Source organism: Balaenoptera borealis (assembly GCF_965194805.1).
Source record: "Balaenoptera borealis genome assembly, chromosome: 20".
NCBI classification, from domain to species: Eukaryota; Metazoa; Chordata; class Mammalia; order Artiodactyla; family Balaenopteridae; genus Balaenoptera; species Balaenoptera borealis.
This window is the reverse complement of record NC_138879.1, coordinates 50,725,071-50,739,962: the sequence shown is the minus strand read 5'-3', so window position 1 is coordinate 50,739,962 and position 14,892 is coordinate 50,725,071. Positions and strand designations below refer to the sequence as shown.

The following is a 14,892-nucleotide window of genomic DNA, read 5'->3' as shown; positions in this document are numbered from 1 at the left end:
TAGAGAGGAAATAAAAGCTCTGGAGACCCGTCTGGAAGGGCTCCCAGACTCAGGGTTTAATTCCACCTTCATTTGCTGATTCCCTAGCCAGCCACCCCTGCCCCAGCCTAAAGGACCCACCGGACCCCCATATTCCCAGATCCTGCCCTCCCCCGAAGCCTCAGAACCTGGCAGCTCTCAGCGTTGAATCAGAAAGGGCCATGCTGGTCTGGGCCCCTCCCAGGACCCGGAATGCCAGGCCACAAGAGCCCAAACGTTGTCTTTCCTCTCACACCCAGCCGCCGTCCGTAGGGCACAGAGCAGCCATTGAGGGGCCGTGGGGCCCTGGCGGGGGTACCGGGCCTTGTTACAGGCAGCGGCTTAGTCACGCTCCTAGGAGTCTTTCTCCCCGGGACAAGCCTGTCCTTGTGTTAAGGGCCGTCCTCACCCAGCAGCCCGGCTCACAGCAGCTGCGGGACCCTCTGCGAACCCCTGACAGTGGACTTCAGAGGCGCCGCCAAAGGAAACCAAAGCCCAGCGTGAGAGCTGAGTCCTGGGGAGCAGAGGGGCACCCGGGAAGGCTGCTCTGAGAGCCCTCCCCCCTTCACCTCACCAGGTGCCCAGCCCCGTTTGGCAGGTGCATGGCCTGGGGCACTCTCCTGCCCTGGCCTCCTGCCTTCAGGAAGCCTGGAAAGACTATGCAAGCCCACTCTCTCCCCGTGTGCCCTCTCCTGTGTTAAAACCGACCCACGTCTGCAGAAGCATTTCCAAAAGACAGTTTGCAGCCCCTAGGCACCTGGGGAGTCAGCAGATTGCACGCATGTATTGAGCACCTGCTGTATACTCATACCTTGGTCTGGGTGCACATGTAGGTGGTGGGGTCTCATTATAGGCTGGGCCACGTGTCAGTTCAGAGTCCAGGCTCTGAATACAGACTGTTCCAAACCTTGGCTCCTCTGCTCACCAGCTGTGTGACTTTGGGAAAGTTACGTTGCCTCCTTTTGCCCCAGTTTCCTCATCTGTAAAATGGGGATAGTACTGTACAGTATCTACCTCGCTGGGTTGGTGTGAGGATTAAATGAGATGATGCATAAAGCGTTTAGCTCAGTGCCTGGCGTGAAGTAAGGATTCAGTACAAAGACACTGCTGTGGGTTTTTCTGGGTTTTTTTTTTGTTTGTTTTTTTGGATGGGAGTGGAAGGTGTTTCTTTCTTTCTTTTTTTCTCCCCCCAGACTCCCCTCCCATCCAGGCTGCCACATAACACTGAGCAGAGTTCCCCATGCTATACGGTAGACCCTTGTTGGTTATATCCTTTTTAAACCTACCTCTGCTGCTGTTTTTCCTCCTTACTGCTATCGTTATTGGATCTTCCTACCGCTCCAGGAAAGAGTGTTAGTCCCCTTTTACAGAGGAGGAAGCTGAGGCCCAGTGAGGTGAAGTAACCCACCTGATGTCACACGGTCGTGCAGTGGCAGACCCGTGTGCTCTTGCAACACAGCTGCTCCCTTTGGTAAACAGAGCCCAGGAGTGCAGGGCGCCTGACCCTGGGGCAGTGGGAGAAGTGGACCCTCCTATTGCATCTAAGTGCCCTTTCTCTTCTTTTCCAGATTTATAAGCTGGAGACGAGGGTCGCTAGAGCCCAGGGATGGCAGAGTTTGTGACACTTGGGCAGAAGCTGCAGCTGCAGGGTCCGGGCCGGAGTTAAGTGATGGTGCCATCTGAGCACCTGCTGAAAACCAGGCAGGAGGAAGAGTAACCCCGGGAGAGAGCACAGGCTGGTGCCGGGATGCAAGGATGACGCCTCCGCAGGCCCCGGCCTCCCTCCCGCCTGGGTGCTAGGAGCCGTCCCTGGGCTCCAGCCGGGAGCCCTGCCGCCCAGGGGCATGGCCAAACCTTTCTTCCGACTGCAGAAGTTTCTCCGCCGGACGCAGTTCCTGCTCTTCTTCCTCACAGCCGCCTACCTGATGACCGGCAGCCTGCTGCTGCTGCAGCGGGCCCGCGTGGGCCTCCCGCCGGGCCCCCGCGCCCCCGGCCCCCTGCAGGCCCTGCCCGTGGCCGCCGTGGCCCTGGGCGTGGGCCTGCTGGACAGCAGAGCCCTGCACGACCCCCGGGTCAGCCCAGAGCTGCTGCTCGGCGTGGACGTGCTGCGGGGCCCCCTGGCCCGGCCCCGGCCCGGCCCCCGCTGGCTCCGCAGCCGCAACTCAGAGCTGCGCCAGCTGCGGCGCCGCTGGTTCCACCACTTCATGGGGGACCCCCAGGGGCCGCCCGCCCTGGGCCCCGAGGCCCCCAGGCCAGCCGCCAGCAGCCAAGGTAGGTGCTCAGCCCTGGGTCCCCTTGCCTATATGGGAGCTACGCCCAGGAGCCCCATTCGGGGGCACAGGACTGGTGTCCCCTCTCCCTGGCCCTGGCGGCAGCCCAAGAAGTAGGCACCGAGAGCCCATGGCCTGCCCACACTGCCCCTTCACCCGGCTCCTAGGCAGACAGGAGGGGCCTGGGAGGGGAAGCCCTTTGGAGTTTTGCTCGCTCCCCAGCTGGGCTCGCATGTGGCTGGAGGTTGAGATGTGCGAGCATCTTAGAGCTGAGACAGACCTCGGCTTGAATCCTGGCTCAGCCCCAGGTTTATTGGGTGACCACGTCTCTTAATTTCTCTGGGTTCCTTGGAAATGGAGGTTGAGATACCTGCCCCAGGGTTATGGTGAGGATTAAATGTGATAATACAGAGCAGCGGTTTGCGAAGCAGAGTCCCAGACCAGCAGCCTCAGGATCACCTGGGAGCTTGTTGCAAGTGCAGCTTCTCAGGTTTTCTCAGGCTTACCAAGTCCCAGACTCTGGGGCGGGGCCGGCAGCCTGGAGCAGCGCGGTCTCCAGGTGGTTCTCATGCACGCAAAAGCTGAGGACCGCTGGGCTAGGGGTCCTGATGTATTCACCGGCACTCAGGAACTGGCAGCTGTTATTACTTAAATTCCCCAAGGTCATTCTCTTAGTTTGGGTTTCCCGGAAGCAAACCCTGAAACCAGGATTCAAATGGACTTGGTTAATTTGGGATGTGACCCCAGGAACACTGGTAGGGAGTGGGAAGCGAGACAGGGAGGGTGGTCAGTAAACGGTACGTTATGGAGCAGGTGGGGGCTTGGAGCGAGGGTAGAACATGCATCTTAGGGTGCAGCCTGGAGGCAGCAAGGCCGCGGGGACACGGGCGGGGCACTGATCAGACCGCCAGAGTCATGCAGCTGGGACTCCATCATGGGGTCAGCCTGGTTCCAGGTCGGGACTCTTTACACCAAGTTATCCAGACTATGCAGGGCCCAGTTAACTGAGCCTGTGTGAAGTGGGCACCCAGGGAGTGTCATAGCTATCGTTGGGCGGCGACTGACCTCAGTCAGTGTCTCAGCGTCCCTGTCACCACCCCATTTGGTCCTGTACCACAAATCACAGGAGAAATGCTATCCTGAGCATAAGAAGTGTGGTTGGAGCTTAGAGTCCTCAGTGGCAGGATATAGAAGAAGATGAGGCAAGAGCCTTAGGAGGATGAGTCTGGCGGCCCAGTACAATGAAGACTGGAGGACTCTGCCTTCTACAAGAAAGAAACTTCCTTGGAATGAAGTTTCATCTGAAATCCTCTAGGTCATAGCCCTTGTGTGGGATGCCTCAGCAAGGCTTCCATGTAAGAATGAGGGAGAATTGAGGAACGGGTTCTGTAGCTCATTTCATATAGATACAATTTCTGTAAACTCTCCCCCAACACATCTAGAAGCTGGGTGTCTATGCAGGCTACACCAGTGTAACTCATTTAGACTAAAGTGGAAGTGACTAAACAAAGTTGCCATGGATTTCTTGGAAAGAAGGCATGGAAAGAGCACAAGTTTTGAAAACAGACCTGGGTTTCTCTCTTGGTGTTGCCAGTTATTGGCTCTATGACCTTGGGCAAATTAACCATGATTCCTCTTTTTATTTCTCTCAATCCACACTTCCTGAGGACCCACGTATGAGTCTCCATGTGTGCTATTCACTGTACACTTGAGGAGCTCAGTCTGGTGGTGGAATCAGATATGCACCCAAATGATTACCCCACATTGTGACCAAGGCATCATAGAGGCACGTGCAAAGGGCTTGGGGCTCATTAGACAGAAGTGACAAGTTCTTTGTAACCTGGCTTCAGGGTGACTGGGCAGCAGAGGGGAGGACTCAGGGTGACCTGGTTATAGCCCTGTGTATAGAATACGTATATCCAGCAGAACCAGTGGGTACCCCTTAAGTCATCATTTAGAGAGGCGATGGAAGAGGCCGCGGTGAACGCCGAGGAGATCATGGTGAGATGTAAACAGGACCGATCGTCACCCATTATACACCGCCAGTTTCTGCCCTGAGCCCCTGAGTGCCCTCCACACTCGGATGCTCTAGCTGACCCTCCCTGGTGACCCCCAAACCTAGCAAGTGAAGGGTTAATGCCTGGTACAGCGGGAACAGTCAGGTTCTGGTGTTGAATGGTGATAATTCTGACAGGTTGGTGCCCCGCCCCAATAGGTTATTCAGTATTTTGAATATCCCCCAGGATTGGAGGAAGAATCTGCCCCCTGGGAGAGGCCGTGGTATCCTGGCTGGAGATCTTCAGAGAAAGTGGGGAGAGGCGGGCACTGGCCTGAGGACCCTCTGGGGGCCCCCCTTCCCTTCTTGGGGCTCTGTGGGCCCCGCACAGCCAGGCGGGCCTCCCTGGGGGAGAGTAGCTCACAGGCCAGCCCTCGGGACAGCTGCTGGGGTTGCAGACAAAGAGAGCGTCTCTTCGCGGCCCGGGCAGCGCGCCATCCCCCTGTAAGGGGATCCGGCAGGCAGGGCTTGGAAGCCGCAGGAGGCCCCATCAATCACTCAGCATTTCATTATACCTTGGACAACATCCATAATGGAATAAAATGTCAGTAAGTTTACTAGGGGAAAAATAGTAACTTCTCCATAGCCAGTTTGTTTTTTATTGATAGTAATTTGCAAAGACATTGCAATATCTCCAAAGCCATCGTTAATAGCCTCACGGCATGTCCATTTTGATGTGCAAATGAGCAGATGCGGAGTCACAGACAATAATATATCGCCTCCGTTTCACCCGAAAGCACTAAATCCGTCTCAGAATGTGCCCCAGTGCATCCCTGGGAAGTCCTTTCTTTTTGCACATTCTCTCTTTCTAACTGTCAGGGAGTTAGAGAAGCCATTCATTATTCTTCCAGGAGCGGGGGCTCCCCTCCTCCTCACAAGCAGAGGGGGAGGCGCCTGCGTCTCAGGCCTTTGCTACAAACTGAGAGGGGACCAGCGGGGCATGAGCGTCCCCTACAGACCGGTCAGTTCCACCCGATGGCCAGCTGGTAGCTGGTTAGCCTCTTCTTTTTTTTTTTTTTTTTTAATATTTTATTTATTTATTTATTTATTTTTGGCTGTGTTGGGTCTTCGTTTCTGTGCGAGGGCTTTCTCTAGTTGCGGCGAGCGGGGGCCACTCTTCATCGCGGTGCGCGGGCCCCTCACCATCGCGGCCTCTCTTGTTGGCGGAGCACAGGCTCCAGACGCGCAGGCTCAGTAGTTGTGGCTCACGGGCCCAGCTGCTCCGCGGCATGTGGGATCTTCCCAGACCAGGGCCCGAACCCGTGTGCCCTGCACTGGCAGGCAGACTCTCAACCACTGTGCCACCAGGGAAGCCCCGCCTCTTCTTGTTTTTGAAGAACCCAAGCCTGACTGCTCAAAACCATTTCTTTCTCTCTTATTAATGTGTTCCGCTAATATTTACAGAGCCGGGACTTCCCTGGTGGCACAGTGGTTGAGAATCTGCCTGCCAATTCAGGGGACACGGGTTCGAGCCCTGGTCCGGGAAGATCCCACGTGCCGCGGAGCAACTAAGCCCGTGAGCCACAACTACTGAGCCTTCACTCTAGAGCCTGGGAGCCACAACTACTGAGCCCACATGCCTAGAGCCTGTGCTCTGCAGCAAGAGAAGCCACCGCAATAAGAAGCCCGTGCACTGCAATGAAGAGTAGCCCCCGCTCACCTCAACTAGAGAAAGCCCGCGCGCAGCAACAAAGACCCAACACAGCCAAAAATAAATAAATTAAAAAGAAAAAATTTACGGAGCCATCGTCACACTCGGCCCCCAGGTTAAAGTGTAGGATCAGAATAATAATAGCTGTTACTTATCCGAGCATCTGTGACGTGCCTAGATGTACATCTGTTATTTCATTTAATTTAATCTTTGAACAGCCTTATGATGTCAGCGGTGCTATCACCATTTTCATGACGAAGGATTTTGCATTTCAGGGAAGTAAAGTCATGTAAAAATGTTTATTGTTAATAATGACATATAAACAATAAAAACAGTCACCCCTGAGCCCTTACTACATGCCATGCCTGCATTAGATACTTTCTATGTTATCTCGTGGAATTCTCACAACCACCCCATGAATTCCATGAGACCATGTCCCTGTTTTACAGATGGGGAAGTGGAGGCTCAGGAAGGGGAAGCTACACATGCCAGGTCACGCAGTCAGATAGTAGTGGAGCCTGGATTTGAATCTAAGGCAGCCCGTTCCCGAAGGCTGTTTCCCCACTCTCCCCGCAAAATGTGTGTGCGCCGGTCTCAGCCTTCAGGGGTCTTGAGCCCAGGCACCTTTAGAACCTTCTGGTTAATTTCCCATCACCGGTGATAAATGATTAGCAACCCCTGGGCTTGTTTTGGATGTTTACTTGAAAGCTATAATAGAATTTCTTCTCTGCTGAGCAACACACATCAGAAATTTCTCAAATACTAGTTTTTTTTTTTTACTAAGTAGGCAGGCTAAGGAGAGCAATTGATTCTCACTGACCTGGGTGAAGGCTTTCTGGTCTTGGTAGTCCTGAGATTTATATAAACAGAGAGAAGCTCGTGGGGACTGGGTGTCTGGGGTCCCGAGTAGAGGAGTGGAGCCTGTGTCCACGGACAGACGCTGGGTGTGGCCACGTGTGTGCCGACGGGCATCTGCGATGAAGGCGACCTCAAGAGGTTCAGAGCCTGGAAGGGGGAGAGGCCCTTTGGCAGACATTAAGGAGGTGACTGTTGCTCTCTCCTCAGCCCCAGGTCCTCTAACCTGAGGTCTCTGGGTCTTCAACCATTCCTGGCATGGCAGAGAGTCCCACCTTCCGCCATCTTGGTCATGTTCCTCTTGCCTTGCCTTTCTTAACCTGGGGCCCTGGGAATCGCACATTGGTGCAGCCAGTGGGACCAGCCCCTCCTTGCATTGGGGCTCTCTGCTCCCCCTTTCGCACCCTCACAGGATGTCAGTGTGGGTTTTAGGAGCTCTAACCCACCGTTGGCATCGTGCCTGACCCTGCCTGGTGAGTCACCAGCTAAGGGGAAGGTGTGGTCCCTGCCCTCAATGAGCCTTAAGTCATGGTACAGAGACAGGATACACAGGTGTACACGATTTTTAACAACAACAGTTAATGATAAGGATATGAGTTTTTCAGACGCTCAATGTGACAATTCAGAGAAAGGAGAGGCCATAGTGGGCTGGAGTGGTCAGGGCTGTAGGTTGTCAAGGACGGGTAGGAAGTCAAGTGTGGACATGCGGGAGGGAGCAGGGACATGTCCACATGTGGCAAGAGAAATGAGCTTGGGTGGGGTGGTGGGTTGCATTTATCCATTTGAAAGTTGAGGAAACTGAGGCACAGAATGTTGAAGTGATTTAGTCAAGGTCAGAGATGGATTTAAGTGTGGTATTCACACCCAGGAAAATCACTCCCTCCCTGATTTGGTCCCCAGGAATGAAGGCTGGCAGACCCACTCCTCCAAACCACTCAGCAGGCGGCCCTGAGCTTCTGCTTTGGGCCAGGTTCTTGGCAGCAGTAAAAACCAGTCTTGCCGGATCAGGGAGCTCCTGGACTGGTGGATGAGATCGTTACTCCTCCCCGCAAAGCCACTTGGGAGCTGGCAGGCTGTTGGGAGGCCTTGGGCGTGCTGCTTCCCAGAGAAAGCCTAATTTCCGGAGGCTGCAGTGTACTGCTCAGGCGCCACTTGAGACATCCTGGAACTGAGTGTAGACGTTCCCCTGGAGACGAGCAGCATCTTTATCACGGGTGCCTGATCCAGATCTCAGCACAGCTATTGTGGGTGTGCATTCACAGCTCGGACTATGTGATGGCGTGTTTGCAAACTCCCAACGCACAGTTCCTTCGACGCGCTGCGATGCACATGACATTTACACACCTGACACACTTGCTTAGTGCTCGAGTTCTCCAGGCTTCGCTGTGCATTTCTGGGAGGCAGCTCCCTCTCTTGGGGTGACAGGTCAGGGCTGTTTCCCATTGACGTGTGCACGGTTGGGTCAACTCTGTCACTGCTTTGTGGAGTCTTGTCCCCTAGTGTCCCTTTGCGGGGATGTGCCAGAGATGCCCGGACTGGGGAGGGCTCAGCTGTCCCTTGGTCCTAATGATTCCCACACAGGACAGCTCTCTTACATGTTAACAGCTGCTGCGTACACACCTGCTGTGATGGGGGCTTACTCCCTCCTGGGGTGGCAGATTTTCTTCTTGAAATAACTCTCCCTGTTTGCAAGATCTTTATGTTAGCTAAGATCAGACTTTCCATAACTCATTTCTTCCCTCTGGATCACAAGGAGGTGACAGAACCTGCCTATCGAGACATTTGTGGAGGCAGAGAGGCCTTTTCCAGCCTAGGAAGGGAAGGGATGGAGAGGAGAGGGGTCCAGGGGAAGCAATTAAACCAGCCAGACTCGGTGGGTGAGGGTCAGTGGAAGAAAGTTGTGTTCTGGCTGATGCCAGGCTCCCGGCAGGGTGTCTGGAGGGACAGTGGGCCATTAACTACGGAAAGGGGGAGGAAGAGAATAATGTGGGAGTGTCCAGAGGCGCTTCAGGGAGGCTTGGACCACAGCCTCATCCCCTGGGCTTCTCTGCGAAGAGCCTTAGGCAGGAAGGGCAATGCCAAGGGTCATCTTCCCTCTCCCCGGGGCCTCTGAGTCTCCGCTCTTCTTCCCCGCCTGCAGGCACATACATGGGATGCTTCAGTGACGACGGCCAGGAGAGAACTCTGAAGGGGGCTGTGTTTTTTGACTTGAGAAAGATGACCGTCTCCCACTGCCAGAATGCGTGCGCTGAGCGGTAAGTGTGGGACCCTGACCATCAGCTCCACTGGAAATAAGGTCCAGAAAGTGGAAGTGGTGTCCCTGAGGTGATGCGTCGGCTTCCAGTTGGCTGTCATAGTGTAAGCAGAGCTCGACCGATCAGATCCCAGTTGTCTGGAACAAAGAACGTTTACTGACAGGACGGCAGGGGGTTATGGAAAGAGCTCTGGGCTCAGTGTCAGGAGACCCGGGGTTCACTTCCTGCAATGCCAGGACTCACCCTTAGCCTGGCCCCAGACCCAGCCGCCATTCCTGGATCCAGACCTCAGTGCCCTGGGCCAAGGTCGGGACTCACCCCAGGCCCCGCTCTGCCTGCAGGTCCTACGTCTATGCCGGCTTGGAGGCCGGGGCCGAATGCTACTGTGGAAACCGGCTCCCAGCAGTGAGCATGGGGCCAGAAGAGTGTAACCACGAGTGCAAAGGGGAGAAGAGCTCCGTGTGCGGGGGCGTGGGCCGTCTCTCCGTGTACCGCGTGGAGCAGCTGCAGCCCGGCTCCAGGAAGCGTGAGTGTGCCCGTCTGTCCCCTGCTCTGCCGCCACCCCCGCATCTGCAGCCCCTCATCCAAACCACGTGGGGCCGAACCTGTGCTCTCCCTTCCTCACCGCCTTCCCCAGACAGGCTCGCGGCAGGGGTGTGGGGTTATAGCCAAAGTTCACGCGAGTTCGTGACCGACGCACATCTTTCCTTATCCTCTACAGGAGAGAGAAACTGATCAGGAGGCCCAGGGCCTAGGTCTAGGTGTGTCTCAGACATGCTGTGTGGCCTCAGGCAGTTTGCTTCCCCTCTCTGGGTTCCAGTCTAGTTTGTGAAGTGCAGAGGCAGACTTTGATTTCTAGCAATGGGGCAGACCAGGTAGTCTGAATGTCTCCTAGCTATGAAACACCTAGAAATGCTGGGTAAAACTGTTTTAAAGGCACAGCTGAACTAACAAGAAAGTAAGGAAATCCCTGGCTCCAGGAAAGAAGTGGGAACTAGGAATCACAGTGGTGAGATGAAGGTAATCAAGGATGCTGTGTAGCTCTGGGTCTCCGCCAGGGGAAGTTGCTGGTCTTGGTGATCACACGGCTTAGGTTTTCATGTCCACAGAGGACAGAAAAGGAGGCTTTGAGCCTGTCAGGGTAGGGAGTTGGATTGAAACTTCTGTGTATAGTTGGATCCAATTTCACTGAAGTATAAATCAGTGAAATTTTAGATTTCAAAAAAAAAAAAAACACCTAGCAGAAATAGAAAAACTTGTCTGTTTTGACCTGAGCTTCGGGTGAAAAAAAATTTTCCTAAGAATTTATAACCTAAGAGTTTATAATTGCAGGCCTGCCTTTGTCTGAGTTTTGAGGTTCAGATTTCTGCTGTCTGCCTGGTCCTGAAAGCTCCAACATGAAATTTGGCTCTGGGCCATCTGGAGGTACCAACAGAGGCAAATGCAAAATTCTCTCTTGGGAGCTGTGCCACCAACCCAGGTGTAAAGAGTTCCTGTAGATAAATTCTCACTGAAGATGAGTTTACAATTCAAAATTATAGAACTCAGGAGGAAATAATCAACCAGGAGGGAGACTAAGCTGATGCATCAAACAGCAAGACTGAACCTCCCAGGATTTCACCTGAAAGTGCTATCAAACAGAGATGACAACTGAGGGGGCCCAGCTAGATGTTTGTGAAACTCAGATCTGTCCTCATTGCAAGATGAGCTGCAGATCCACTTGATGTAACTATAAAAGGCCCTTTTATAAAATAATACGGCTGTGTACATTTGCACATGTGGGGAGCCATCCTCTTCCTGACTGGGAGGGGCCAGGCTGGGATGAAGTCAGAGCATGGGAGACCTCCCCCCACCACTGGCAAGTGTGACACTGCAGATGATGGAGGCACAGCCCAGCATCCAGGAACGTCAGCTCATGAGCTCAGCCACCTCTGGCCATGGACCAGGGCTCCGGGAGAGCTGATGGATTAGTTCAAGATCTGGACAGGGCCCAGAGAAAGGTGTCAGGTCAGAAGCGAAGACTGCAGAGGGGTTTCTGGGAGAGCTTTCCTAGTGACGAAGGAGTTTGCTAAGCAGTCCAGAAGGCCAGCTCAGAGAAGCATGGGTGAGCTTCAAAGCCAACACTGGCTACCATCTATGGGGTCAGAGTGATGGGGAGAGAGTGGCTCAGTGCTCAGACCCGGCCAGCTAGGCTATTCTGGTGCTTCCTATATTCAGACAGGATTGTCTGGGAACCAGGGCTCCAGATGGGGGAATGGGGACAGGGGTGGAGACCCTGATAACACACTCTACGGATCCACTAATGAGCCATTAACTCAACAGATACTCATTGACACCTACTCTGTGCCAGGCCCTGTCCGGGCTCAGCAGTTTGCCATGGTACCTGGATGTATCAAGTCCTGCCCTGTCATCTGGGCATCCACATGGGCTTCCCGAGGACCAAACTGCTCCAGGAGGGCTTCTTGGACCTTTGACTTTCCTGGGTTCAAACAACGTTAGCCCCCCTGACTCCTCAGCCCTGCCCGCCAGGAGGATCAGGCCTGTATGTGGGCTTTGGGCTGCCCCGGCAGCTCGTCCTGCCTGCTCAGCCACCGACTCTTAGAGATCAGTATTTGGCTCTAGGTTGCCCACTGGTTAAGGGTCAGATGGTCCAGTCATTCAAGCCAGCCTGAGATCTCAAGTCGGCTAGACCTGTTGTCGTAGTTAATGTTGAAACGGTTTAACAGCCTCCCCTTCTGGCAGGCTGTGGAGGCTGCACGGCTGACCTTTGCCTGCCTGCTCCCTTCTCGAGGGCATGAACCGACAGGATCTCTGTCGAGAGGTGACCAGGTGACCGGCCATCTGAGATTTGAGCTTCTCACTGGCAAGGAGCTCTCCCAGGGGTCAGACCCGTGAAGGTGCTCCGCGGGCTGGGATCAGAGGGAGGTGCAGAGCAAGTCATCAGTGGCTGCATCTCGGGGGTGTCCTTCTGCCCTAAGTGCCCCTGGAGCTGTCACCTGGGGAGCGGGGGAGAAGGGAGTGGAATGGGCTGCCCTGGGTGACAGCCTCTTCCCCGACAGTCACGGCGGTGAAGTCTAGAGGCAGCTGACGCTGCACTTCTAGCAGCGTCTTGTATCACTGACCTGTTACAGCTTGTGCCGCGCCCTCACCTGCCCTGTCGTGTCCAATTCCTTATTCTGTCAGCACATATTGGGCACCTGCTGTGTGTCAGGGTCAGGGCTGGGTGTGGGGAGCATTGGGGTGACCCAGGCCACAGGGAGGTACTCACCGGGACACTATCACCCCACTCGCCCTGCCTGTCCTGCTCACCTCCCTTGCCGTGTGCCCCGGAACCTGTCTCCCTGGAGTCTGTCCCACCCCAGTGCAGCTGACCGAGGACCACGGCCCAGTCCATCTAGATATTTTGTCCTTTGGGGGCCCGGTCATGCCACAGGGCAGGACAGAGTTCTGTGGGTCCTGCACAAGTCATCACCCCAGGCCCTTGCACCAAAATCCAGGGCAGGAAGGTGGCTCTGGGAGATGCAGCCCCATGGGGGCTGGCGTGTGGGTGCATGTCATTCCTCAGAACAACTCTAGCTGCCAGGTGTTACTTAGGTGAGAAAATGGAGAGTCTCTGAGTCCATGACACGCCCAGATTGCTGACTGAGTCCCTGGCAGTGCCGGGGCTTGATCCCAGGCCGTTAGGCTGCTCCGCCTGGACTGTTTTCCCAGCACCAGGCTGCTTTCCCTCATCTGTGCCCTGATAGGTCCGTGCCCTGACGCCCAGACCACTGGTGCCATGGTCGATAGGATGGGCTTCCGGGCCCAGAGTTTGGTCCTGCTTTGCAGTTTTGCGTGGAGAGAGCCTCCCGCCATGGTGCCGGCTGGCGAGAGGGTTTCTGCTCTCTCCACGAGGTGTGGCAGGCGGAGAGAACCGGGAGAGATGCTGAGCCCCAGGAGATGTTGTGCTAAAAGGAGCATGGGATGAGAATCAGGACGCCATCCAGAGAAACTCTGAGGAGTCTGGAGGAAATAGGAACAGTTGGTGCCGGAACATTCCAGAAGGTTTGTCCCCACACCAAGGAAGCCAACTAGGGAACTAAACTTCTCCACCAGAAGGTCTGTAGAACAACCTGGCAGCCTGTGTACCACGGGCTTGAGGAGTATTCCTAGAATCTGGCGGGAGTTCAAGATCAGAGAGAAAGCAAAGTAGTGGTGTGACTCGACGGCACAGCAAGAGGGAGTGTGGCAGGATTTCAGGTTTCCAAATCGACTTTTCTTTTCGTGTGTACGTGGGTAGGACAGAGTTTTCCAGAGTGACGATCTCTTGGGTCACCTAGTGCAGAATCTAGCACAGAATGGATGCACAATCCCGATTTGTGGAAAGAAGGAGGGAAGGGAGAGAGGGAAGGAGGAGGAGAGGATGCACTGTCCCCCGAGGACTGGCAGGAGAAGCAAGACATGAGTTCAGAAGCTTCAGCCAAATGGTCCCTTGTCGGTGACCCTGGTGACCAAGGCTAACGAAAGCTCTGGTGCCTGGTTTCTCTCGGGAGCTTGGCTTGACCACAGCCTCTACGGGCAGTTTGCCCTCTCTGATTGGAAATCTGCCTTTCCTGAGTGTATTTCCACCTGTTTCGGCATCTGAAGCCACCGTTTTCCTCTGTGACAGGCACCAAGAACGGTGGGCACCATTTCTCACCGGAACCCCATTTCCTTCCCCGCAGGAAGGACCGTCACGTACCGTGGCTGCTTCCGACTGCTGGAGAACGTCACACACGCCTTCCCCGACTCCCTGGTACAGGCCAACGTGACCGTGGAGACGTGTTCGGGATTTTGTTCCCAGAAAGTAAGAGCAATTATGATCTCACAGCCCTGCCCTTTAACCATCCAGCCGGAGTGGTGGTCTCAGGGAGGGGCAGGCGCCCGTGTGGGGCTGCGGCTGTCCGTCCTCGGCGCCTGGGTGGGAGCTGAGGAGGGGGGTCCGGGAGGGCGGCGGGCGATGATGCAGCAGAGTCGCCGAGGACGCCAGCAGGGAGCCCGCTAACGAGGTGATCCGGGGCTGGGTGGGGAGTTGTCAGAGAAGGTTGTAAAGCTGAAAGAATCGTGCCTTTCCCGACGTGAGCTCTTGGCACAAGTGTCAGATGTTAAATTGACTTGGTTTGGAAGCAGGAAGATGCTGGCTCGGGACTTGGGGAGTGCAGATTTTCTGTTATTTGCGCTGACAGCGTTGGGCCATGAATGTGACTTCGGGGGCTGTAGTCACTCATGTACCTTTGGTTCAGCCTGGGCTGAGGAGTGGAGTGTGGTTCTGTGCAGGGGCCGGGCTGGGCACCAAAGGCCACTGTCCCTGCATTGCATGCCAGCTCCAGGGTGGGAAATGTTGATCAAGGCCACGTGGGGCTTGCACAAAGCAGGACCGGGGATGGGGTGTGAAGCGAGGCTGGCGGGACCGGCGGGCCGCCCAAAGAGCTTTGAGAGCTGGGGCTGGAGAACCGTGGTCTCCAGATTGGGCTGGATGCTGTGGCCCTGGAAATGGCCCCGGGTGGCAGTAGGCTGGGATTTGGGGCTGCTCCGATGTGCTGGGGTTCAGTAGCCTTGATGGGACTGTGGTACGTGGCAGTGTAACAGAGTAGGGCTAGGAGAGAGGAGGGCCTTGGCAACGATGATGATATTTATCAACAGAAGCTAACAGGTATTGATCATTTATTCCAGGTTCTGTTCCAACTTTACATGTGTTAACCCATTTAATCCTCTTGACAACCATAGGTGCTCTGCTTAACTGCATTTTGCAGGTGAGGAAACAGAGAG

At 55.0% G+C, this 14,892-nt stretch overlaps 1 protein-coding gene across 2 annotated transcripts in view; it reads left to right on the top strand.

Annotated features, from left to right (window-relative positions):
* WSCD1 (WSC domain containing 1) overlaps positions 1-14,892 on the top strand; it is a 49,506-nt gene that overhangs the window by 16,004 nt on the left and 18,610 nt on the right. For both annotated transcript variants that reach the window (XM_082370681.1, XM_082370680.1), the window contains exons 2-5: positions 1,587-2,289; positions 8,991-9,105; positions 9,447-9,631; positions 13,809-13,930. In XM_082370681.1, coding sequence (XP_082226807.1) covers positions 1,863-2,289; positions 8,991-9,105; positions 9,447-9,631; positions 13,809-13,930 — 849 coding nt within the window. In that variant the 5' untranslated portion in view covers positions 1,587-1,862. The remainder of the gene's footprint in view (positions 1-1,586; positions 2,290-8,990; positions 9,106-9,446; positions 9,632-13,808; positions 13,931-14,892) is intronic.